The sequence below is a fragment of the Echinops telfairi genome, unplaced genomic scaffold (assembly GCF_000313985.2).
Source record: "Echinops telfairi isolate 266 unplaced genomic scaffold, ASM31398v2 ScPeMD7_7469;HRSCAF=8507_0, whole genome shotgun sequence".
NCBI lineage: Eukaryota > Metazoa > Chordata > Mammalia > Afrosoricida > Tenrecidae > Echinops > Echinops telfairi.
The window spans coordinates 53,951,209-53,977,456 of NW_022111372.1; the positions used below are offsets into that span (position 1 = coordinate 53,951,209).

At 40.1% G+C, this 26,248-nt stretch overlaps 1 protein-coding gene across 4 annotated transcripts in view; it reads right to left on the reverse strand.

Moving 5' to 3' along the window:
* The window catches only part of CPEB4 (cytoplasmic polyadenylation element binding protein 4), an 80,809-nt gene that overhangs the window by 36,371 nt on the left and 18,190 nt on the right, over positions 1-26,248 (reverse strand). For all 4 annotated transcript variants that reach the window (XM_004696797.2, XM_004696796.2, XM_013005550.2 and 1 more), the window contains exon 2: positions 16,724-16,805. In XM_004696797.2, coding sequence (XP_004696854.1) covers positions 16,724-16,805 — 82 coding nt within the window. The remainder of the gene's footprint in view (positions 1-16,723; positions 16,806-26,248) is intronic.

Consider the following 26,248-nt stretch of genomic DNA (forward strand, 5'->3'; position numbering starts at 1 on the left):
TTGCTATGAGTGAGAATTTACTTGATGGAAGTGAGTTTGTTTGCTTTTAATCAGGTTCTTCAGAACTCCTGACTGGTTACTTACTTTTACAGAATTCTTACTTTTTCCATTTGGAATGCTGTTCCCTCTCTTTGCTTCCAACCCCCATTTTACCACTCAAGACTCTTTAACCATGTTTTGCCCAGGTCAATTCCCTCTTTGGCATTGCACATTCTGTGGGAAGCCTGCTCTAACTCAAGGCCCTCAATACCTCTGGCTTAGATAACGCTCTATGTCACAAAGACATTGGTTTTACTTACTAGACCCCATTTAAACTGGCCATTTCTAAGCTATCACTCCTTCTAGATAAGTGTTATCTCTAAGAATGTAAATAGGATATGTTCTGACTGATTGAGAAGGATCTTCCATAAAGGAAAGGTGGCGATGGCTGTAACCCAGAGCAGGTGCAAAGTGGCAAGATCTAAAAGCTTCTAAGGATTTCAGGCAGAGTGTCATACTCCAGAGATTGCAGGAGAGAAAAGTGCTCCATAAATAGCTGTTGAATGAATGAAGGATGCAGAGGCCGCTAATGGTAGCCTGTCTGCCATGACAGCTGCTGTGACAAGGGCAGGGAGGAGTCAGCCCAAGCAAAAATCTTGAGACCTAGGTCAAATCACTTGGCTTCTTAGAACCATAAGAAAGCAAGAGAAAGTGTCCATTCATGTCAAGTGGCTGCTGTGAGAAATGCATGAGTGAATATTTGCAGAAAAGTATCTTGAGTAGGCAATAGTTGCTCAATTAAGATCAACCCACCTTCCTGCTCCCATCCCTCTTCCCTCAGACTATAAGTTAAGGATAACCTACACTTGTCCACTTGTGAGAGAAAGGAAGAGGGAAGATTGTGTTGGGACAACCAAGTTCCACACTGGAACCCTGGAGGAGGGGGCAGCAATCTGAGGGATAGTGAACTCCAGAGAATGAGAGTTTTATCGTTATGTCCTTTGTTAGGATATAATTCTTTGATGGAGAGATGACAGAAAGGAAAAAACAAAAAGAAAAACCCACTGAATCCTTTACCTTTATAATAGATACACTGGCAATTTTATATTAGTTTTTTTAAGTAAAAACAAAACAAAACCAAAAACCCTTGAAAAACCCAACTTAGTTTTTTCCCTTCCAATGTTACCAAGGAGGATACTTTTTATGTATCTTACACTCAAATGTAATGTTTTAATTGTGATATGATAGAAAGGATTGTAACTGTGACAAAACTAACATTTATCTCTAAGAAAGTAAATAGGATATGTTCCTACTGATTGAGAAGGGTCTTCCATAAAGGAAAGGTGGCGATGGCTGTAACCCAGAGCAGGTGCAAAGTGGCAAGATCTAAAAGCTTCTAAGGGTTTCAGGCAGAAGGAACATCTTGAGGAAAGAAGAATTAAAAAAAAAAAAAAGGAGCAAGGAGCTGATCCAATTAAGGAATTCAAAAGATTTCCTACTGCCAGGAAAGCTAACAACAAGCCAGCAAGCAGGAAGGCTATTTTTATCCCTGCCAGCCGCCTTCCCACTCTGGATGCTACATTTAGAGGACAGAGAGCAACAAGATAACTTGCCTTAAGAGGATGTTGTGATACCGGTGATTAATGGAGATTTCTAAGCTTTAGAAAATGAGGCCGTTTTGTCCAAGTGAAATCAGTCAAAGTTACTTTTTAAGAAAAACTGAACATAATGGAAAGAAAAGTGTGGGGAAAAACAGACCCATTGATGGTAGAAAAAATTTGAGCTATTCAGGGAAAAAAAGAAGCTAAGGTAGTAAATTAAAATTCTACCTTACAAAGATGATCGATAAAAGCATGTGTTGTTTTATGAGGCACATTTTTAAAGAGCTGATACATAAGCATAAGTAATTCTGGAACTGACCCCAAGGTAAAAATGATTTTGAGAAATGGATTTCTGTATTAATATGAGTATAAAAGAAAATCACTACACACACATTAAATCCCTAGAGACCCTAGACAAATGACCAAAAAAACTTTGGAATTAAAACAATCTAAGAGAAACACATCTTAAAAAAGAGAAGCTCACATCAAAGGGTTCAAGTAGAAAGATGTTTTGAAAATGATGATGGCAACATATGGACAAGTTCACTCGATATGATTGATTGATGGATTGTTATAATATCTATAAGCCCCCAACAAAATGTTTAAAAAAAAAGAATCAAAGATCTTTCACTGGCTTACTATAGAAACCAAAAAGAGTTAGGAGTGATTTCTTCACTGATAGCTAATATATTCAAGAATACTACTCCTATGCTGATTAGAAATCACCCTTCAAACTGGTTATTACTGGACACTGAGTCTACTACAGCAACTCCACTGGACAGAGTAGAACTGCCCCTTAAGGCGTTCTTGGTTGTAACCATGGTTATCCAGAGGCAGGCCTTATTCCCTTGGAACCATCTGAACAGCCTTTTGGTTAGCAAGCAAGAACCTAACCATTTGTATCAACTTGGGCACTTGAAAACTATTACTTAAATCGTAAACCCCCAAAGCATCATTAACACATAGCTAGTTTTCTGCATACATATCCATCAACTCTAACCACTTAATGTAAATTCTTATGACTTACTGAACCCTAATGAAGTGTGTGCATGAATTTTTTGTTGATCTATTTATTATATCACCTTGTCTACTTCTCACAAGTCCCAGCTACTATTTTCTGCTATCATTTCACTTTTTAGACGTTAAAATAAAATAATAAACAGGCTGTTTAGAAGGTATCAGCTAATTTGGAAGATAAGCTGCATGAAGCCAGGAGTCTTTGCTTTTACTCCCTAGCATCTGCCAGCACTCTAAAAATTGTGCCCAGCACACAGTAGATGCTACATCTATGTTTGTTGTATAAATAATTTCAAACTGCTTTAGGATTTGCATACATCTAAAGTGGATCTCAAAGGGAGCCCATGTGGCAAAGTGCTTACAAGTTGAGCTGTGATCTGCAAGGTCAGCAGTTTGAAATTACCAGTTGCTTTGCAGGAGAAAGATGGAGCTATGTAGTCCCATAAAGAGCTACCTTAAAGAGTTCAATAAAGAGCTAGTCTCAGAAACTCACAGGAGGAGTTCTAACCTGTCCTATAGGGTCGCTATGAGTTGGTATTGATTCAATGGCAGAGAATGAGAAAGTTGATCTGAAAGTACAGGGTAGAAGTGGGAGGCAGAGCAGTACATTGGAATCACTTGGCTAACACACAAGCTTAGGTCCCAAGACAGACTCAATGAACCAGAAAAAGGAGCGAACAAGTCCGCTTGGCAAAGTGCTTTCAGGGATTCTATTTTGCCCTCTGCACTCCAACAAGAGACTCTTCAACAGGAAAGTAGGTGGTATAAGATCTATTTTACAGAGGTTAGAGCGATAAAATACAGATTTCAAATTCTATGCTCAGTCTCCTGGATAGAAATTAAGCTATTTGACCATCTACTTTCTATCGAAAGCATCTTAAAAGGCAAAATATGTTCAAGTTATGAAAATGGTATCCTCCTGAAAGGCTCACAATTAATACCTAAGCTGTTATGCCAGTAGGCTGAGCCTGTCTGGACCATCTAGATACCAGCCAGCAGAGTGACTTTACAAAGCTCTGCATCCCTCTGATATGTAAAAGTTTAATTAAAATAGAAATGGTCTCTGAAGGAAGTGTCCTTTTTCTTGGAACTGGTTACTAAGACAGCCTTCTCTAAGGATCATGTCCAGGTTTACTTTACAGGGACAAATGCAATCTATCATTGTAGTGGAGAATAAGGAACTGTCTAAATTCCTGAGGACTAAGAGTCAGGATTAACCAAAAGCCAGCTCCTATGAGGTGCAAGACAGACATACTCCCACTCTCCAATTTCACTGTTTTTGATACTAACTGCTCCTCAACCCCATTCCACAAGACTCTACTTCTTAGTGGGGTTCAATAATTCAGTGCAATACTAAAAGAATTTGAAAACAGCACTTAACAGAGATAACTCAGAATAGGATACAATAGAGGCCACACAACTCAGGACAGAATCATCTTTATCAGTCAGGTCAGCTACCAATCCAGTCAGCTCCCTCTGCTGTTTACACTCCTTCTTGGCTCTGCAACTGCATTTCTCAGCTCTGAATGGCTGGTCCCTCTGCCCCAGGCTTCCCCAGTGGTGGCCTTTCTGCTGCTACCTGCCCCCCTTGCAGCAGCTTTCTGCTGTCACCACTGGCTCTGCTGCTGGGCTCCTCTTCCAGACCTCTCACGGCTAGCTCTCTGCCAATGGGGCCCTTGCCAGAACTCTCACTGTAGTGTTCCAGCTCTTGACCTATTCTTTTAGACTGCTCCTCACAAAAACCCCAGGTCTGAAATAATGTGCTCCAGGCTCTTGTAGTCTTGACGTTCTCACCTCACATCTTCTATCTCTCTTTGAAGAACTAGGTGGGGCTGGCCACTTATATAAGCAAACTCCTTGTTAATTTCAAGGCCTGGACTGGCCAGACGGACCACAAACCAATCAATCCTCTTAGTGCACCACAATTTTAAGATGGTGAATTTTTCAAGCCATTATTTGAATAGCAAATTGACCAATTCCTTGCAAGATTATGGCCCACCCAGCCATTATAAGCCAATGGGAAGTCAATCCACTCACAGGTCTTGTGTAAAAGGACAACAGAGGGGCGTCTTTGCTGGACACAAGCACCATCTGAGGTAGAAAGCACCCTGGGAAGCTTTTCCAAGTGGCTTCTCCAAAGAAGGAGGCAAAAGTAACAATTCCTCAGAGTAGTAAGGGAAAAAGAGCTCCTACACATTTAAAAAAACAAAAACAAAACCTGGGTAAAAAGACCACATCAAAGACCTCATTTAACCACCATCACCAAATGTATTCTTCGGTCTGCAACTGCTTGATAGATGGAATAAATGCAGGTGTTAATGGAAATGGAATACAGGCATGCCTGATTTGAGTGAGGGTGCTTCATTCCAATGTGCTGTACAGATACTGCCTTTGTGACAAATGGAAGGTTCGTGGCACACTGTGTGGAGCAGGGCTCTCAACTCCACTTTTCCTACAGCACGTGCTCACTTCCGGTCACGCTCACAAAATGGTATTGTGTACTTAATAGACAGTAGGATAGTGCAGACTTAAAATTTACATGCACTGAGAAAGAACAACAACAAAAAAGGTGTGTGACTCGCTTTATTGCCGTGGTCTGGTCCTAACCCTGCAACCTCTCCAAGGGCTGGCTGCACGAGAGGAAGCCTAAATGGAAGATCCTTACACGCCACCAAGGCTTAGGGATGGCAGCAGTACCTGTTTCTCCTTCCTAACAAGTGCTGCCACGTTACCCAACTCCATTAGCTGCCCTTGCCCCTGGCATGATGCAGGGTGAAACCTATCAGCCCACCTTCCTTGCCCTGCCTGAAAAGGGCAAAAAGATGGTTCTGGATGCCCCCAAATTAGAGGTTCACTCCATCATAACTGCATATTCCATATACTCCCACTCAAGAACAAGGATCAAACAACATAAGCTTAATAACAAAAGGCTACTGTGGTTTCAGCAATAACCTTCACATGTATTTTAATTACATGACCTCAGCATCCACATATTTTTGGAAGATAATCATGCATAGTAAGTGACATTTCTCTCATCTAACTGGAATGCTTGGTCACTAAAGGAGTCACAGGCCCCTTCCAAGAAATCTCAAGGCTGAAGAGGCCCAGAGTCCACAGTGAGGACCGAAACATTTCGCAAGGCCATGTTTAAACAACTGCTTCTTGGCCGACCTAGCAAAGGAAAGATGCATTCTAGAAGTCAAACCTTCACTCGACTGACTAAATATGATTGTGCTCTAGTCATTTCCCCTTTACAAAGTATTCATTACTAAATACTGTCACACTCCGACTCACATGGTATTCATGTACTACATTCAGTCATTAAACTAGAAAGACTTTCAATTTTGTCATTTAGGAATGTGAATGCCCGGAGATATTCTATAGAACAATTTAAAAATCGTGAAATGTACCCTCAGGTTACAAGTGAGAAACTGTGGTAAAGAAAAACATGGCCAGCCTGCCACCACATATCTTCCAGTGACAGAGTCAGGTGGAACACAAGTCTAAAGGCTTCTCTTGCTTTCATTTCTTAACATTTGGGAAAGTCTATGGTGTGCTAAGAGTCCCAGGGTGGTATGAATGCTAACACACTCAATAGGTATCTGAATTGTTTGACAGGTTGGAGGCTGGAGCCCAACCCTACTGGAGCCTCAAAAGAAAGACCTGGTGAATTACTTTTGAAAAAACTGACCACAGAAAACTTACAGAGCACAGTTCTACTCATATGGGTCACTGTGATTTAAGATTCAACGCCCCCAAACAGGTGGCAGTATAGTAAGCTCATTATACAGCAATCAAGTGCCTTTTCAAGCAACTGAAGGAGCACTGGCGGTCAATGGTTATGTGCTTAGCTGCTAACCAGAAGGAAGGTAGCTTGAGAAAAGACCTGGTGACCTTCTACAGTAAAGTCTTGAAAACCCCATGGGCCAGTTCTACTCTGTCACACTGGGGGCTACAGGTCAAAGTCAACGCCACATGACACAACATTTAATCAGCCCTGCCAGACATTTATGGTTCAGAATATATTACAGGAAACACTCTAGGTCAGTAGAAGTTAGAGTGGTTTTGTAACCTCTTTATGTCTCAACGATTCATGGCTGCTCTTCAGAATTACAGATGTGCCCTTTATTACTAGCTTTTCAAGAATGAAAAGTCTCCTAATTGGTTGAATTTTCCTCTTCTTTCCCAACTGGCAGACCCAACTGGATTCCAAAGAGATTATATAACCACCTTACCTCCAGAGTTCCACCAATGTTCTTAATTGACTGGTTACCAGGTAATAGGTGGAAGTAAACAAAGCCTTGCTTTCAGAACTCCGTGTATTGGCATGGGACTGAATTGAGAGGCCAGACTATTGAACTGAACAGTGATGTTGGGAGGCAGCCCAGCCAACTCAGTTTCTTATGAAAAGTGTAACCAGATTAGAACTAGTTACAAAATACTCATTTGAACTGCTGACCAGCAGCACATTTCTCTTTTGTCCCTCTTTTCATGAATCAGGCATAATACGCTAACAAATGAAGCAATTGTATATAATGTTCAGGTAGAAATTCCATGCATATCAGGAAGTAATAATTTTGTGGTAAACTGTGCAACTTCTTCCTTCCTGTTGCTAAATTGCATGCAAAGACCATCTTGGACCTTTTTTATGGCAGCTATGAATCAGGTGGCGTTGCTTCCCCTTCCCCTGCAGTCAGCAAACAGAGGATAGGGTTATGCAACCGGATCAAGGAAAGCCTTCAAACTTTCAAAGACAACTCCCTATTTTATACTTCATCACCAAAGGGACATTTACTAAGCCTCTATTAGTGCATACAGCTGTCTTGGGAGCAGTGAGAAAATGAGATTGCTAAAGTCACCTCTGGAATTTGACAGTAACACAGAAGAGAAAAAGACAAACAAGCAAAGGGAACTGACATTATCAAAAGGTGCATAATATATTAATTGGGATGCAGAACATGTGGGAAATAGATCTCTGAAATGTTCTGAGCCTCCTCTCGTTCTTTCAGAGGAGGATCCTAATATTCGTCATCGAAAACCATACTATTTAAATGTCATTCCAATTTCATTTCCAAATGAAGACTAGTAAGAGTTTTCTCTTGTCACACTGTAAAATGGATACTTTCCACACTGCAAAGGCAAGTCCTTGCTAATTTGTTACCTGATTGCTGGTCTAAATCCAGATCTCTGATTTATGTCTAGATGTCCAATTACTACATCTTGTGTATTCTTATGGAGCCCTGGTGGCATAGTGGGTTTCACATTGGGCTGTTAACCACAAGGTCAGCAGTTCAAAACCACCAGCCAGTTCTTCTTGAGAATGGTGAATATTTCTGCTCTTGTAAAGATTTATACCCGTGGAAACCCATGGGGGCTGTTCTTCTCTGTCCTATGAGTTGGAATTGACTGGACAGCGTGAGATTTGCGTGCATGCCTTAACAACCTCTCCCCTGAATCCGTATCCAAACAAAATTAAGTCTTCACAGCCATAAAGCAAGCAAGTCTTAATACAACTGAAAAGAACATTTTAAGAATCTTTCAAAGAAATGTTTAGGAGTTTTAACCTACTAATCCCATAATTCCAATCCTTTCCCTTCCCTCCCCTATGCCCTCTACCCCCACTCTTGCCTCATGCCCAGGTAAAAGCAGAGGTATAACCAAGTTTTACAATTTCTATGGGCTCAAAAGAAGATTCTGTGCTCAGCCTTCAGCATTAAGTTAAAGTGACCGCTTTTAGGGAAACAACATCATGGGTGGCATAAGATAAATTATCCCTTGGGGACAACTGGGGACATGATTTTGAGTACCAATAAAAATGAGCATCAAGTAGTCCCTCATGAGTGTGAGGAAGCTGGAGAGCATGCTATGTAAACAGAGCTGAGCAACTACTAGTTCAGAGGGCAGAAATAAAGTTTCAACCTAAGCCTATGCTCCCATCAAAACCACCCTGCTGTTTTTCCTTCTAGGTATTCCTGTCCTTTCTCTCCCTTGCCCTTCCTTAAAACAAACAAAAAGCAACAACCATCAACCAGAGCCCTAATCTGAATGATTAACATTTTCAAGTTCTGCCTAAACAGGGCTGGCAGGAAGGACTCCAACCAATTCTGACCAAAAGCAAAGCAGAAAGACAACATCGGTTCTAAATTACGGCTACACTTTGTGCCAGGAATACAAAGACCATCATGCCACAATCCTTTGCCTTTGCCTTTCATCCTCACACAAGAAGTTACCTCTGCACAGAAGCCCAGGTCCCACCATTCAGCATCACTAAGCACAGTTCGCAAAGGAGGAAAGACTGTTCAGGATGTTCCACCTTGGCAGTCTGGGAAGGCGGAGAACAGGGGGAGGAGACACTCGCCCAGTTTCTAAACAGCCACACCTACAGTTCACTGTAACCCACTCGTCACGATATTCTTAGCTGTGTACTTTACTCCATTATTCATGAAGCTTCCAGAAGGAAGGTAACTTTCCGCTCTTGAGACACCTCAGCTACTCCACACACACACCCCACCCCTTGTATGCAGCTTTGAATTGCTTGGTATCATCCAAACAGAGCCAGCAGGAACCACCAGATTCTGGTAAGCTCCTCCTGCCTGGCAGGGTGCAGCTGCCTGGCTGGCTCTGAATCCTAAGGGCAGACTGGTAATACTCAAAGATCCAGCAATCAGCCAGAAGACAGTCAATACCACCACATAATAGTCATTTACTGGGGAGAAGAAATTTGATTATGCCCCCAAGTAAAATTAGCTAGTTTGCATTATCCATTTCTTCTTTATGGTACCTTATGCCATGCCCCAGTAAATGGCCCTTACGGAAAATTGTCCATCCTGTAAAGAAACTGGGGTGTGCCGAGAGTTAGGTACACAAGTGCTTTCTCAAAATGCCAAAGGCAAAGCAATTTAACTGGAAAAAAGGGCTAAATATTGTAAGAAGGGCTACCCATACCCAAACACAATTTTAAATATATGTTCTAATTTTATAGCAACAGAAGCTATTTTAGGATGTTTCTTTCATTTAAAAATATCTTACCTGTTTCCAAACAATTTCAGATCTAAAACGTGATGACATAAAATTAAGTCCTATTTTCAGTAACTCTCACAAATGATTTCTAGAGCTTTCAGGCTATATAAAGCCAGAATCTTGCCGAATACAATATTTATCGGTTCTAAAACATCTGTATCAGTATATAACATCTGTTCTCTAAAGTAAAGAACCTGTGGCTACAATTCGGAATATAGGAATGTGAGTGTATTAAAGAAAAAGTTACAGCTTCCTGACTGCTGTTTATTTTATATATATTTTAAACATATATTACTTATATGCCACTAGGTTCATTCTCACTCTACTGTAAATACACAGAATTTAAATAATTATCCCAGTATCACTCTCATAATGACATTAAGAAACTCTTATATGAAATTAATTCATAAAATTAACTTCTAATACACAGGCTTTGTGTACTAAACTTTCAAATCATGTGCATTTTGTTCTATACAAGCTATTATAAATTCTTTTGCTTAGCAACAAAGAAAAGAGGCACAGATGGAATCATCACTTGCCCACTCATTTCAGCATTTCTTTCAAACAAATTCACAGTAATGAAAACTAGTGAGCGTGTGGCAGGGTGCGAGTGGGACCCCAAATTTAACGTGTTCACAAAATATTTTGAAAAGGCAAGGTCACATACACCTTCAGCCAGCAAAGAATTTAGAAGAGCATTTTGAGAACAGATGAATGAATAGTTCTTGAAGTCGCTGCATTAGACGAATGCATGAAGCAAGGGAGGCAGCAGTGCTCCCAGTCCACACACAACATATGCAATAGGCTGCTGGGGCACCACGGGGTATGGAAACGATGGGCACTCAATGCAATAACTATTGCTCCCATTACAATGAAGTACTTGAAATGCCTGAAAACTTGGAGGGACTGTGATGATGGATATGTTGAGCTCAAAAATTGAAAGCAAGACACATCCTACCACTATATTAAGAGAAAAAGATTCCATTTTCACAATACTCGGGGAGGGGGGGGGTGAGATATGATATTCTGACTCACATTTAGTTAATTAATATCTGCAGAACATAATATTTTGACAATTTATAAATGCCTTTGTTCACTGGGTAATTTTACTGTCCCACTTTGGCTTTCTATGGAATGAAACAAGTTGGAGATTAAATTGTTTTCATATATATAGGGTCTAAAACACTCAACCACTATTATGAAACTGTAGATTGTTCTAACTCCATCTGACATTTGCCAGCAAGCCCTTTTTCTCACTCTCTCTCTTTATTCTTCCTCTCTCCTTCCATCCATAAATTACTGCTTCTTGGTTTCTATCTAATTCCTTTATTTCATTCACATGCAGAGAAGAAAAAAGAACAAGCTTTTGAATTTTCAGAGGTCTGTCTTACTACCAACTGACTATAACAGCTCTGTGGCCCTCTGACTGTGGCCAGCCTGTGCTTCAGCAGGCTGGAAACAGATGTCCTCGCATGTGGTTTTAATCTATTTTATGCTGCTGTGCTTCGAAGCAGTAAGTACCAATTTCACAGGCCAGGATAAAAAAAACCAGTAAGATACAATATTCCCCAAATAATCATCTTGGTATCTACAACAATAAAAGGAGATCTTTCTGCCCAGGTGAAGAAAATACTTCATAAGCCTAATAATTTTGCAGCTGTGTACAAGCCGCCACCTGGGAGATGGAAATTCAAAGTCGGTCTCTAGCTTAGGTTCTGAGCTTATGAGCCTGGGGTGAGGGAAAGAAAATGAAATGGGTCTCTGGGGAAGAGCTTCTGCAGATTGTCACTGGCTGGTGGTTGCGGAGAAGGCACTACGCAATCACATGGGTAAAAATAACAGGCAGACGAGAGAGCTGACCAGAGAAAGAACATGGAGATAAGATGTGGAGAGCACCCTTTTCCGCCTCATAGAGTTACACCCCTGGACATGAAGAAAGGACAACAGTCAGCATTCTCAGAAAACATTTAAAAAAATAAACCATGAAAAGACTAATATAAATTTTGAAATGAGAGCTAAGTAATCATTTGAGCATTTGATTTTTGTTTATTTTAAATGGTAGGTTTCCAACCAACTGGTTGGAATCAACAACATATTTATTTGTTAAGAAATGTAAAAAGTATTTGAAGATTCTTAAACATATTAAGATATGATGGCAAAAGGAAAAATTTAGATTCCATAACATTTAGGGGGATTTTTTAATTATAAAAAATTGATAATATAACCACATAAATTCATTCACTATATAATCCTTAGACTAATATTAAACCTCTATTTAAACATGCCCACACACAAACTGCCTATCTTTGAGAAACAGCAAATAAAACTGTAAATGGAGTCACTCAGAATATATATATTAATACAAAAATTTTTATTACAAAAGCATAGTCAAATGTAAAATTTGCCTTCATGTGACAGAGCCTTTAAAAAATTCTCATATGAATCCTTTTCATTGAATGTTTTATACCTTTTCTTCAAAAAGGAATATTGTTCTATAAAGGAGCCCTGGTGGCGCAGCGGTCAAGTGCTTAGCAGCTAACAGTTAAAGGTTAACAGTTAAATCCACCCCGGTGGCTCCGAGCGAGAAAGAACTGGTGCTCTCCTCCTACAAGATGAACCCAAACCAAACCTAACTACTGTCAAGTGGATTCCAAACTTAGAGGGACTTTAGAGGACAGAGAACTGCCCCATAGGGTTTTGAATACTGTAATCTTTATGGATGGTGAGTCTGAACCACTGGTCTTTCGGTTGGCAGCTATGAGCTGGAACCACTGTGCCAATGGGAAAACCCTATGCAGTAGGTTCCCCTCTGTCATGGGGGCTTTGAGTTGAACCGAGACTGGATAGCAGCTAACAGCATACTGATCACCACCAGTCACAGAATTAGTGCTCGTTTTCTGTTCCTAGGGGGATAAAAGAGCCCATGGGGAGGTTACTTACTCATTTTCAAAATGAATAGGCAGATTTAGATATTTACTTCAAAATGTGCTGTTTTTCAGGGGCTCAACTTTTATTATCACAAAAGTTTACGATAGAAGCCCTGTTTCGAAAAACAGCTATCAAAATCAGAAGGAAGTTAATAAGAAACGAAGTATTCCCCTGAGCAAAGCTATATTTTTGGTAGTGATTGTCTATGGTGATATAAATTAATAATCATGGTGTAACTATGATCTTGCATGTTAGGACCATGCACTCATTTACTCATTTGTGAATTCTTTATTGGTCTTCGAAGGAAAAAAACACACAAGAGTCATTGAGTTTAAGTTACTTTGACATTTCAATATAAACAGCTCATTTGAAACTGCCTTTCTCGTGATAAGGATGAAACAACCTATAGCTGTTGAACAATAACACATTGCATACCTTTTAATTGAGTGCCTACTATGAGCAAGGCACTGTGTTGAATTCTATAGACACATCATTCAATCTTCACACTGCTGAGTAGACTTTTGAATCCCACTTACTACCTGTGGCCCTCAAGTCAATTCCAACTCGTAGTCACCCTAAAGGACAGAGTAGAACTGATCCAGAAGGTTTGAGACTCCATAGGGTTTTTGTTTGTTTGTTTGTTTGTTTTGGGGGGGGGCAGAGTGGTTCATCTTTTCCCCAGAAAAAGATGGTAGGTTCAAGTGGCCAATCTTTCCATCAGTGACCCACTGCCCCACCAGGGCTCTACCTTTTTGAATCCAGGCCTATATAATTCCAAAACTCATGTTCCATTCTGTTATGTTGTCTTTCATTAATCACAATTTTATATAGCCTTTATGTTCTCACACAAGGTAACTCAGATCTAATATTTCTGTCATATGATTTAACTTTTGATTACCTTTATAAAAGGGTTTCACATTGGGCTTTGATCTGTGTGGTTGTTGTTTCAAAACCACCAGCAACTCATGGCGCTGCTGGACTTTCTACTCCTAGAATCAGGTACAGTCTCAGAAACCCACAGAAGAGTCGCCATGAGTTGGCACTGACTCCATGGCAAGGAGTTTGGCTTTCTGAGCTACAAAACTAACTAAAAGAAACATAATTAGGTGAAAATTGGCAAGACAAAATTTAAGTGAGCACAGCATGACGACAAAAGCCAACACAAAAAATCTATTTAGTAAACAAGAAAAGGAAAAAATTAACCTGAGAGATGTCTTGATAAATCAGGGGAATCCTACTGATAGGCCTTTTGGAAGAATGTGTATAAACAATTACACTTAACCTAAGTGTTAGTTAAAGGGTTGTGTCTTAGAAGAATCAAATAGCAAACTCTTCATTATACCTGCTGCTGTTTCTAGACTGTTTTCTCTGATAAAAACCATAAGCATTAAGGAAAAATGAGCTCTATTTATTCATTATCCTTAGTATCTAGTACATAGACAGCTCTTTAAAATTGACTGTAGACTGGAAACACAGGGAATCCAGGACAGATGACTCCTTCAGGATCAGTGGTGAGAGGGGTGAGGCCTGGAGGGTGGAGGAATTGTGGGGTAGAAAGGGGGAACCGGTTACAAGAATCTACGTATGGCCTCCTCCCTGGGGGATGGACAGCAGAGAAGAGGGCGGAGGGAGACGTCGGACAGCATAACTTATGACAAAACAATAATGATTTGTGAATTATGGAGGGTTCTTGAGGGAGGGGGGAGTGGGGAGGGAGGGGGAAATGGGCAGCTGATATCAGGGGCTAGAGTAGAAGGCAAATGTTTTGAGGATGAGGGCAGTGAATGTACATATGTGCTTGGCACAATGGATGTATGCATGGATTGTGATAAGAACTGTATGAGCCTCCCAATAAAATAATTTAAAAAAATGACTGTAGAAGGAATAAATACGTGAATATTAAACAACTGTTTTTAGCTACTTTTTCTTGGACTTCACTTTTATTTTGAACTAATTATGGATTCACGGCAAGTAGTACAGAGAGATCCCTGTACAGCCTTCACCTGGATCCCTTGATGAAAACACTGTACACTATATTACAAAGTCAGGAAACTGGCAATGGTACAATCTATGGGTCTTACTCAGATTTCTCCTTTAGCTGCTTTTTAAGAGTGTGGGTAATGTTTTCTGATGATAGAAAGGACCTTGGACTCTCCTCCTGCTGATGAAAAAACAAAAGACCAAAGAGGCTGAATGACTACTCCAGGTCAGAATGCAAAGAAGTGGCAGAAATAAAGCCAATTCTGAGTTGAATATCATCTTTCCTAATGAATGACAGATGCTTGTAAGAAATGGAGCATACATCTAGTTTTGGGCTGTCCGTCAGCATTCCATGAGGAATTCAGTAAAGGCCTTTAAACTACTGTGAAGACATACTATTTTAGATGAGTGATATTTTTCACAATTTATTTTCCATTTCTCCAGACCCTTAAAAATTCTCATTAAAATTTTTACCACACTTGACACAATGGACGTATGTGTGGATTGTGATAGGAGTTGTACGAGCCCCCAATAGAATGATTTAAAAAATTTTTTTTTACCACTACCAACTGCTCTAAAAGAATTACGTTAGAAGGTTCTGGATAGAATGGGAGAAAAAATGTGAAACAAAATTCAAAATCAGAAAGGAAACCAAGTTTACCAGCTGGATAGAGACTGCCAGCATTATAGCCTTTGGTCACCAGCTGAACTCACTTCCATGCTAGAATAATCAACCACTTAAGACCAAAGGGGCAGCGTTTGCCCAAGGACAAAATACAGAGGGTTAGACAAGGAGAAGGGATGGACCCAGGAAATACTAAGAGGAAGTAGACTGTGATGGTACATTGAAGGGATTGTACTGGGTAAATTGAACCAAGATGTGTATTAGTTCTTGAATGTAAAACTGAGGATCTCCTCTGTAAGCCTTCACCCAATTCACAATTAAAAGAAAATCCCCCCCAGTCCCCCTGCAACACTATTGGTCTGTAGACAAACACCTTAGATTTACTGCATTAGTAGGATGATAAACCAAACATAAGCTCAGCTGGGCTGGCCATGACTTGAAGTGCAGACGGCCTTGCCGTTTGGGGTCGCAGTGTAAATCTCTACTATTGGGCACAAAGCAGGCTCACAAACCTTTCACAAATAAACAAACAAATGATGAACACACAGACTTAAGTAGGATGACCAAATATACCAAACATTCCAATTTCATTGAGAAAAAACAGCGAAAAGTCTGTTCCCTATTCAGCTAGAATTTTTGTGAAGAAAAAAACTTGGTTTTGTGGGGTAGTTATCATGAAATTATAGGATGACTGAGCTGGATGGGCCTTTAGAGTATAGTGAGGCTGGTAATTCCAAACCCTGGCTGTACCTTAAAATTACTCGAGGCATAGAAAATAAGATCCCAAGCCTAGACATGAAGTGGTGCCAGGCATCTGTATTTTATTTTTTAAGCTGCCTGAGTTGTTCCAAACCCTTTAGTATAAAGGTGAGGAACTGGGCTTAATCACATTGAATATCTTACTGAGAATAACATACGTACCTAGTTAGTAACAGAATTTATATCAGAATCCAAGTAGGAGAACATAGATAACATTTCAGAAATTTTAAAGCTTCATTTTTAACTTTTTGTCATAGGCAAAAAACCAAAACTATCAATATTTGAACTCTTCCTACTGTATAGTCACTCTCGTGGGACACAAAGATACCAAAAGAGAGGATACAGACCATGTTTTTCCAGCTAATTGTTTCCCCTAATCTAGTGGTTTTCAACCTGTGAGTCAAGACCCATTTGGGGGTCGAACAACCCTTTCACAGGGGTCGCCCAATTCATAACAGTAGCAAAATTACAGTTATAAAGCAATGAAAATAATGTTATGGTTGGGGGGTCACCACAACATGGGGAACTGTATGAAAGGGTTGAAGCATTAAGAAGGTGGAGAACCACTGCCCTAACCCCTGAACAATGAGTACTCCCCTGTGGTACGTTTGACTGGCACTGAGATGGGCCAGCTGTGGCTGTCCATCAAATATGTATGATGATTTAACAAAAAGAGAGCCATGCGTAAAGTGGATGGAACTTATGGGATCCTCAGTGCCAAGCCATATTTGCCATACTGCTCAGCAGATTTATTACAAAGATAATACACCTATAGTTCGCTATTAAAATCAAAGTATTCCATTTCTAAACCGACCTTTAATCGAATCGTTTTCAGCTCTCATGATGTCGATGAGTGAGCTCTCCAGGGAGTGCATGTCAAAGGTCCGTGGGCGATCCTGTAAACACAAACAGTCACAAGCCTGGGTTAAATACAGCACTGCAATCTAAAAGAGGAAACAAACTGCTAGTTGGGGCAGTGATCCCTATGTGGCAATTTCACTCTTTCCAAACAGTGCATAACTTTTTATCATTAAACATTTTCTTATAAAAATGTGTAAAAACATACATATCCAAAACCACAACAGAAAGTACACAGGGCTCTCAGCAAAGAGTCATAATAGAAATGACCTCTAATAAGATACATACATTACTTTCATTCATAAAGCAAAAATAATTAAATTTGCATAGTGAAGACCATTGAAGAAATGTAGAAAGAAAACGCTTAAGCTTTCTCTAGCACTTGACTTGCTTTAAAAAACTGACGCCTACATGTGCTGCTCAGAATGATTATGTTTTCTTATTGGCCAGGGGTGAAAATAGTCACCAAGTGTCTATGAGGCCAATCAGTAGCAAAATATTCCATATTAAATATTGGAAAATCACAAGATAAATGGTACCTTTACTTAAATAATCAATTAAAACCTCAATTGATTCTCTTATCTCTATGGAGCTGCTTTGGTTGGGATGGGACAGGTATGTACGTTGCTATGATGCTCCCACAGGTTCCAGAGAACTTCCAAACAAAGACAAACTAGGTTTTCAAAGCCTGGTAATCTACAAACAACAACAATTATGAGGAGGTTCAAAAATTCTACAGAGAAATGGGATGAAAACAACAGAATTTTCCTGTGAACTTTTTGAAGCCCTCCCATTGTACTAAAGCTACCCTTGAATGTCAATGATTGACTTTCTCTATAGATTTATTTTTTAAAGCTAATTATCCATATACAATATACATAAGACTCCCCCCTCCATAGAAAAAGCTAATTTTAGGAGTTTCCCCCACTCCCCTCCCAAAACATTAAAAACAAATTGAGTATAACGAGGTCCAAGAGCTGCTCTCATTCCTGTGCTGAAATCTTCTCTGAGGAACAGGAAAGCATTCAAGAACTGCCACAGCAAGTTCTGTCTCCTCCCCACCCCACCTGCAACAGTCCTCAAGCAACCAGCTGATGAAGGACTAGATGATCTGACCAAGGTTAGCATCGAGGTAGAAAACCAAATAACATCTGGATTCTTCTTTACTCCTCCAACTTTATGCTTTACTTGTGGCCATTAAATTTAAAAATGCATAAAGGGAAGAAGTGGTGGGGAGAACAACGCTGCGCTAAAAGCCTGGCTTAGGAAAGCAGGCTTCAAGAGTGAGTGAGGAGTCTTGAAATATCAGTGCCCAAACTGCTCTGGCATGCCTCTGGATGAACAGGACCACAGATAACAACTGATGTTTAGCTCGCTAAGTTAAAAGTTGGGGAGGGAAACACATTAAGATTCAACTGTGACCAAAAAAATTTCTTTAGATTCAAAAAATAAATTTCTATTAGTAAATAAAGTTAATTTTGAACTAAATTTAGACAAGGAATCCCGATGTCTGACCTACCTTAAGAATAAGCATGTGTACACAAAAAGATCATACAGGAGTACTATCTTAGTTATTCAGTGGTGCAATATCACAAGATATCACAGTGGGTAGCTTTTAGGAACAGAAATGGATTTTCTCACAGTTCAAGACTCTGGAAGCCAAGGTGTGGCTCTATAGCAAAGAAATCCTTCCTTGTGGGTAGCTCCAGGAGTTCCAGGTGTTTCTTGGGTATGTTTGTGTCTATTCTGCTTTTTAAATAATTCTGAAGGGTTTAGGTTCAAAATCCACTTGCTCTGGCAGGATCTTAATAACATAAAAGAAAGACTGTATTTCCAATCAGGGCCAAATTTACAGGTATTCACTACTGCTTTGGAATTTAAATGGAGCTAGTACTCCAAGTGAGCCTTGGGGGTATAGTGGTTCCATGTTGGGCTTTGATCCACAAGGTCACTAGTTTGAAACCAACAGCAGCTTCTAAAGAGAAACATGGGGATTTCTACTCCAACACAGAGCTTGGAAACTCACAGGGGCAGTTCTACCCTGTCCTATAAATGGCTATAAATCAGCATTAACTCCATGGTAGTAAGTTTGTGTGTTTTTGAGTACTCTGCCTAAGAGCCTTGTTGGTGTTGTGGTTAAGGGTTAGGTTCCTAACTGAAAGGTCATCAGTTTGAAACTATCACTGGTTCTGTGGGAGATAGATGAGACTTTCTATTTCTGTGAAGATTTATAGTCTCGGAATCACACAGGAATACTTCTACCCTGTCCTATGGGTCACTATGAGTAGGCATCAACAGGATGACAGTGAGTTTGGGTACTTTTCTTTTAAGTACTCTACGAATTTTATTGCTTCCTCAACATTAAAGAACTTTTCAAAAGGGAGCATTTTCTTTGAACACCAAAGAAGTTGGTATGAATTTGAAGGTGTATAAAGGTATAATATTGGGCTCATGCCCAAGGGTACATTGATCAGAAGGTTGTTTCATGCCTAACACACACACACACACACACACACACACACACACACACACACACACGGCTGTCTTGTTGTGTCCAAGGCACTATTAAGCTTATAGGAGGGAACTGACCAACACCCAAAAGTCTTTCCAGCTTAAACCAAACCCTGCCTGGCTGGAAACCAAAGTGTTCAGTCATTAATCAATGCCTAGTCCCTACTAATGCAATCTGTATTCAGAGCAAATAATCAGAGAAGCTGGATTATATGAAGAGGAATGTGGCATCAGGATTGGAGGAAGGCTTAGTAACAGCCTGTAACATGCAGATGACACAACCTTGTTTGCTGATAGTGAGGAGGGATGATGAAGATCAAGGACTCCAGCTTTCAGTATGGATTACAACTCAATGTAGAAAAGACCTAAATCCTCACAACTGGAGCAATAGGTAACATCATGATAAATGGAGAAAAATTGAAGTTATTGAGCCCAAATCCTGACCTGTTAGGTAAGTGGATACACTGGATTGTGTAAGATATGGCATAAATAAATAATATAATAATAAGGGTTCCTGGGGGTAGGATGGGGGAGGGAGGGGATCAAGGGGAGCCAATATCAAGGAGTTCAAGAAGAAAGAAAATGTTTTGAAACTGATAGTGGTAGCAATTGAGGAAAGAAGATGAGGCTATCTTTCCCATAAGATACACAATCTCACCAACTTTACATAGGGTCACTATGAGGCAGAATTGACTCTATAGCCATGGGTTTGGGAATTAATCTCCACACTCAACCCAACCCAAATCACAGTTGTCCAGTCCACTCCAACTCATGTGGACCCTTCAGGATAGTGCAGAATGCTCCCATAGTTTCCAAGACGGTCAATCTTTACAGAAACAATTGCCCTCTTTCCCAGCTAGTGGGTTTTAACTGCCTAGTTTTCAGTTAGCTGTCACGTACATTAACCACTGTGCCACCAGGACACCTATTTACAAGTACAGGGCTCAGTTTGTCTACATGTATTTTGGGAGTTACAATTCAACCCATAACAAGTATTAAAGACATAGAGCCTACAAAAGAATATGACAACAGACCTCTATTACCACCTTTCCTTTATAGTAATTGTTTTCTTTCATATTATTTTTAACTCAAGCTTTTACTCTAAAAAAAACCCCTCAAACTTTGCCTCCTAATTTTTATCACCTCACTCTTTTTGCCCCCTTAATTGTTGAGGATTTCACTTCACTTGTCTAGCCAACTTAAGAATCTTAAAGTTGACAGGGCATTTCCTCCACCTGAGAGCATCTTTTGATCGACCTGGCATTACTCCTCTGCAATTCCATACCACTTATCACCTTATATATGATCATTACGTTTCCCTGAAGATAAAGCCCACCCATGACCTCCATTCCCCACCGTAGAGATGCAGTGACATTCACTGATGCATTGTTTTACAATACGAATGCTTGAAGCATCCAAGGGTGAATGACAGTTGAACAGAATCCAATTATGGAAGTAGTACAGGGTATTACAAGGTTTTTTCCAGGGGTGGGGGTGAGAGGGAGGGTGTGCAAGGATGGCTTAACACGCATTCTACTCTAAACCAGTCACATTCACTCCAGAGCATCCTTCTGCTCTTTTCCTCCAGTTTCTTCATCTCTTCAACAGGTCATTGTGCCAGAATTAAACTTTCTAAGAATTAGTATTCACAAGGCAGGGGAGAGTATTATTCTGCATTTATACTCCCTTATCTCAGGTGCTAAACTAAACCAGACTCCTGACTATTCTTCTCGAAACAAAGTGGATTTGAGGCATAACTTCAAGGTGTACAAATTAATATAAAGTTATAATATTGCATTCTGTAACACCTGGATTTCTTCTCTTTTCCCCAAGCTATGAAATGCACCCCTATCTGGGCCATCTACTGTCTCCATCTTCCACACAAAACCAATTGCAGAACCAGTGAATCATTCTCTGTTCTGTTCACGTGGCTGCCTTCTGTCAAGCAAGCGTTCCAAGGGCAGGAACGAGGTCGTACCTCAGATGTTCTAGATGTGCAGACCTCAAGCTTTCTAGACTGTCCAGAAGGCCAGAGAATCCAAATGAAAATATTATACTTTCCTATGTGAATCATGAAGTAAAAGGGCTGAGAAACACTGCCCTACACATCTGTAGCACTGTACCTCAGCCAGAGCCTGGCAGGTGGAAAGCGCATAGACGGCTGTACAATTACTGGATGAATGAATTCTTCCAAACAATTTTAAATGTTTAAAGTATTTTCATTTCTTCCCCTTCCTTATCTTAAGTTTTGTTTTATATTTCCTCTTTCCCACTACTGAACTGTATGTTTTCTTTTGCCAAAAGAACTGTAATGGGAGGGGTGGGGAGTTAAAAAAAACACAACCAAAGTAGTAAACAACCTTGTGAGTTTCCGGAACTCTTATTGTTGCCAATCACTGAATGACAAAGGCACAGCGCAGACACAGTTCATTGAGAATATAGCACAGAATATTTGTTTTCATTGATTTGTTTTATAAAAAGTGTTTCTAGAAAAGTGCAATAAGCCTCCTTTTTACCTATAGGTTTCCAAATGCTTACTAAAATTTTATAAAGACATTTTGCAGCCCCAAGCATTCTGCCTAGAACATAAACATTTCTTCCGATTAATAATCACTGACTGGTGGTTTGGTAGTTACTCCTTGGACTGTGATTAGCATAGTCAGCAATGCAAGGCCACCAGCAGCTCCTCGGGAGAAAGACTGGGCTTTCTACTCTTGTAAAGTCACAGTCTCAGAAACCCCCAGAGTCACGCTGAGTCAGCATTAAATTGATGACAGTGAGTTTGAGTGTTTTGCTTTGTTTTTTACTTCTAATTGGCAAAGGGAACTGAAACTAAAATCTTAAATGAAAATGTTAAATTCCAGTACAGCATGTGAGATAGAAACAAAGGTAAACAAAATTACAAGTCTAGTCTTCTCATACTGATGATTCTGCTGAAAGAAAACCACACTCCCAGCAAAGCCATTGCTGTGTATTTAAGAGCCATCTTGGAAGCAGGAACACGGAAAGAAGTCCCAAGATCATTGGAAGATGAGCCACCAGTGGAGCCTGTTTGAGATCTCAGGCTGAAGGGGCAGAGGCCAAGAACAGAGCTATCAGATGCTGTGACAAAGAGACCATGGGACATAGCAAAGGAGTCAGGCCAAGCCAGAAGCTCAGGCAAAAAGACCAGAAGACAGAACAGAGGAGCAGTTCTGAGAATAAGCAGAAGGTTGGCTTTCTGGCTCACAAAGGCAGAGGCCAAGAAACCATATACCTGAAAGGTAGAGTACTGGAAAGAAACTTGGCTACTGGTTGAAGTGCTGCTGTGGATCAACGACAATATTTTTACTGTTCCAGATCTTGACTGTGGTAACCTGCTAACTTCTCTAATAAATCCTTGTATTGTCTGTGAGTTCTGTGTGGTCATTACACCTGAATTATGGAACCCAGCATGTGCTATGTAAGGAACGATTGATGCAAGAAAAGCTAAAGAAGAATTGGGGTGGGGGTGAAGGTAACAGGAAAGCCATAGAAGGTCCTATGTGCGCCTCCCTCCCCCACCACCATTTTACAAACCAATTTACAAACTCAGATCAATTGGTATTGACTCTCAGAGGATTCTCAGGGCTTCGGAAGAAAACTGTACCTCAACAGATGCTGCTAACAACCACGAAATTAGGTCTAATAACGCAAGTACCACTATCTTTCTAACCCTAGCCTACTTTAGTCCCCCTACAACCCAGCTGCAGGGGCAGTGATTAATGTGGCTCATCTAGACAAAGTCTCTAAATTCTACCAAACAATCTTTCTCTGCACGGGTCTGGTAAGAAGGTGGGGGAAGATACTGATAGGATTCACCTGCAAGTACCTGAGTCCCCTGGAGTGCCTTCCTGCGGTGTATAAAATGAGCCCTCTGAGAAGCAGAAGGAGGAATCTCATTACCAGCATGAGTCAGGAGTGGGGCACATCCTCTGGATCTGAGAGTCCTACATAAGTGAACCTCCTGGATCCAGAAGGCAGCCATGACATCAGAAGAGCAGCAGCATGACCAGGAGCCAGAGCACGGGACAGAGTAGTGGACTTGCCAGCCCATGGAGTAAAGCAGAGTGGTTTTGTGCAAGAGGCTGGCTTGTGAAGCGGAGTACCTTTGGGCACTTAACTGGGGGAGCTGTGTTTGCTGACCCACAGAGCTTGAGCTAAGAATGCCCTTGGGTTGGGCATCGATTAGCAACCCTGAAGGAGCTTTGAAACATGCTCAGATGAACAACTGGATCCTGAGCATATCTCATGTGCACTCCAACCTATTAACTTAATAAGCCCTTTAATCATGCATTTTGTCTGTGAGTTCTATGTAGCCATGGCAATGGAAATTAGAGCCTAATATAAAGTAGAGAATGCTACTTAAGACAACACACCAGCCTTAGCAAATATAATTACAAACTACCTGATGTTTATGTAACATTTTCTTTCTTATGCCATACTGATAATTCGAAGAATTGAAAAGTTCCATAATTTGTCAAGAAAACATTCTAGTCTCAGAAAAGATCCAAAGTTTATCATTCTTGATTTACTTTTTGGCTTCTTTGTTTTTTATTTTGACATTCCAGGGGGAGAAAATTAACCTTCAAGTGTCTATGCCATTAGGAAGTGGAGTGGTAGGCAAACGCTCAAGGCACACTAACAGCACAAACAATTCTCATTTCCAACCATAAACTAAAGAGCCAAGTCAAAGACTGATTTCCAGACATTGTTCATTCTTCAAGCTTACCTAACCACTGATCCGTTTTCTTAGAAGCCATTTCCCAAACTAATTGGAAAATAGAAATCATGGTAAATGAAAGCTCTCCTTGACTGAACTTAAGCTGATGAGCAAAATATGAAGATCCATATACATTGATGCAATGAACATTAGACACTAGGAAGTGCCAACTCAGTCACTGATATGTTATAGGAGGTTGGGCACTTTCAGTCTGTAGGCCTCTTTCCCAGCCTGTCCAATGAAAAGCTTGGTAAGATTGCTAATATCTGGCTCCCAGCTCCAAAAGGCATTTGTATTCTAGTTCTACAATCACATTTCCAATTACTGAAAACGGTTCATGCTCTTCTAATTTTTACAGTTATAATTACAATGAAGATGATGATAAAGGCAAGAACCAAACATGTGAGGAAGAATGTCTAGTCAAAATTCAAGGAGCCCTAATGATGTAATAGTTACACACTGGGCTGCTAACCTCAAGATCAGCAGTTTGAATCTACCAGCCTCTCCACTGGAGAAAGTTAGGCTTTCTCTTTCTAAAAAGAGTTAGTCTCAGAAATCCACATGGAAAGTCCTACTCTGTCTTTTGGGTCAGAATTGACTCAATGATAGTGATTTCTGAGTCAAAGTTCATTATTCTTTTCCCACCAAAAGGCAGGGGTCAATGATACATACAGTAGTAAGAAAAAGAAGCCTTAGACTGTTAAAAGAACAATCTCTGCATTTTCATTAAGCTAGAGGTAATGTGAAACACAGCCCCCCAAGGGTGGGGAGGTGGGGGTGGGTAATCTACATAAAACAAGTCTTTGGGGGAGTGGAAGGGCTCTGATTTTATATAAAAGGTCAAAGAATTTCTGTTAAAACAAAAGAACACAGACAATATAATCTGTTCTAAGCCAAAGTTGCCAGTTTCTTGTCCTAAGCATCTATCTTTTATTGAGCACCTGACATTATCCCCAGTATTGCATTAATACTGCTTTATTTAATCCTCGAACCTTACAGGTTAGATCTTATTATTCCTCTTTTAGTGATAAAAAAACTGAACTTAAGGAAAATGCACCAGTTTATATCAGTTGGGATGCACGCCCCAATCTAACTTTAAAGCAGGTGGTGTAACCCTGGGTAAAGTAATGGTCATAGCAATCAAAAGATCACACTAACTAAGACATACATGCAAATAAACACAACTCAACTATAGGATCCAGGAGGCCACGAATGGGCTGGCCACTGTCTTGCAAAGAGTGGACACTCATTTATTGCATAACATGTAATGAATGCATAAAGTGTATAAGGGTAATAGAGGATGATATTAGAGATACTAAAAACGTAGGAAGAGAAAGAGAAGTCCTATGATCTTTAGCCTCATTAGGAAGACAGTAGCATAAAAATTAGACCTACAACAGCTGTATCTCCAGGTTGTCTACTGTTTACTACAGGATTATCAGTTGTAGTCATAGTAATGATAATCAAGTTAGTAGCTAACATCTACCAAATTCTATGTGTTGCATATGTAATCTCATTTATTACCAAGAAGCCAGTACAAGTTAGTTTCCTACTTCACTAATGAAGAAATGGAAGTTTAAACTCTACTCACTGCCATCGAGACAAGTCTGCCTCATAGTCCAATGTGTAACCCACTCTGCCACCAGAGCGCCTTCACAGAAGCTCAGAGTGATTAATAACCATCAGTGGAAGGAGCCCAAGTTGAACCCAGGCCTCTAACTCTAGAATACGTGGGCAGGGATGAAAATAAAAGAGCACCAAAAATAACAAAAGAAAATAATTTCTTCTTTCCCAGGTTCGGCAATGCAAATTTTATCACAATACTCTTACTTCACTTAATCTTGTAATCTTAGTTGGTATAGTTAATATATTGTTACATGTCAATATCTGGTTGGTGCCTGTTTCTGTCATTTGTAATTCATAAAACAGGGTCTAAAGGAAAAGCCATACAATGTCACTTATGAAAGTCAAAGTTAACTGATATAACCTTTTGGCAAAACAAGTACTTTTGAACTATTCCTTTTACTTATACACCTTGATAATTCTGCCTGCCATGGCAAAATTAGTCTCACATCAGCATACTGTCCTTTTAAAACATTCCAGAAGTAGCCCTAAGAACCAGGTGAACCTGTTGAACTAGCACTATTAGGAAGAACAATTAAATTGAAATTCTTTCACAGCTAAAATCATTAAAAAAAAAATTAAGATCCAGGTGGATGTATCATAGAT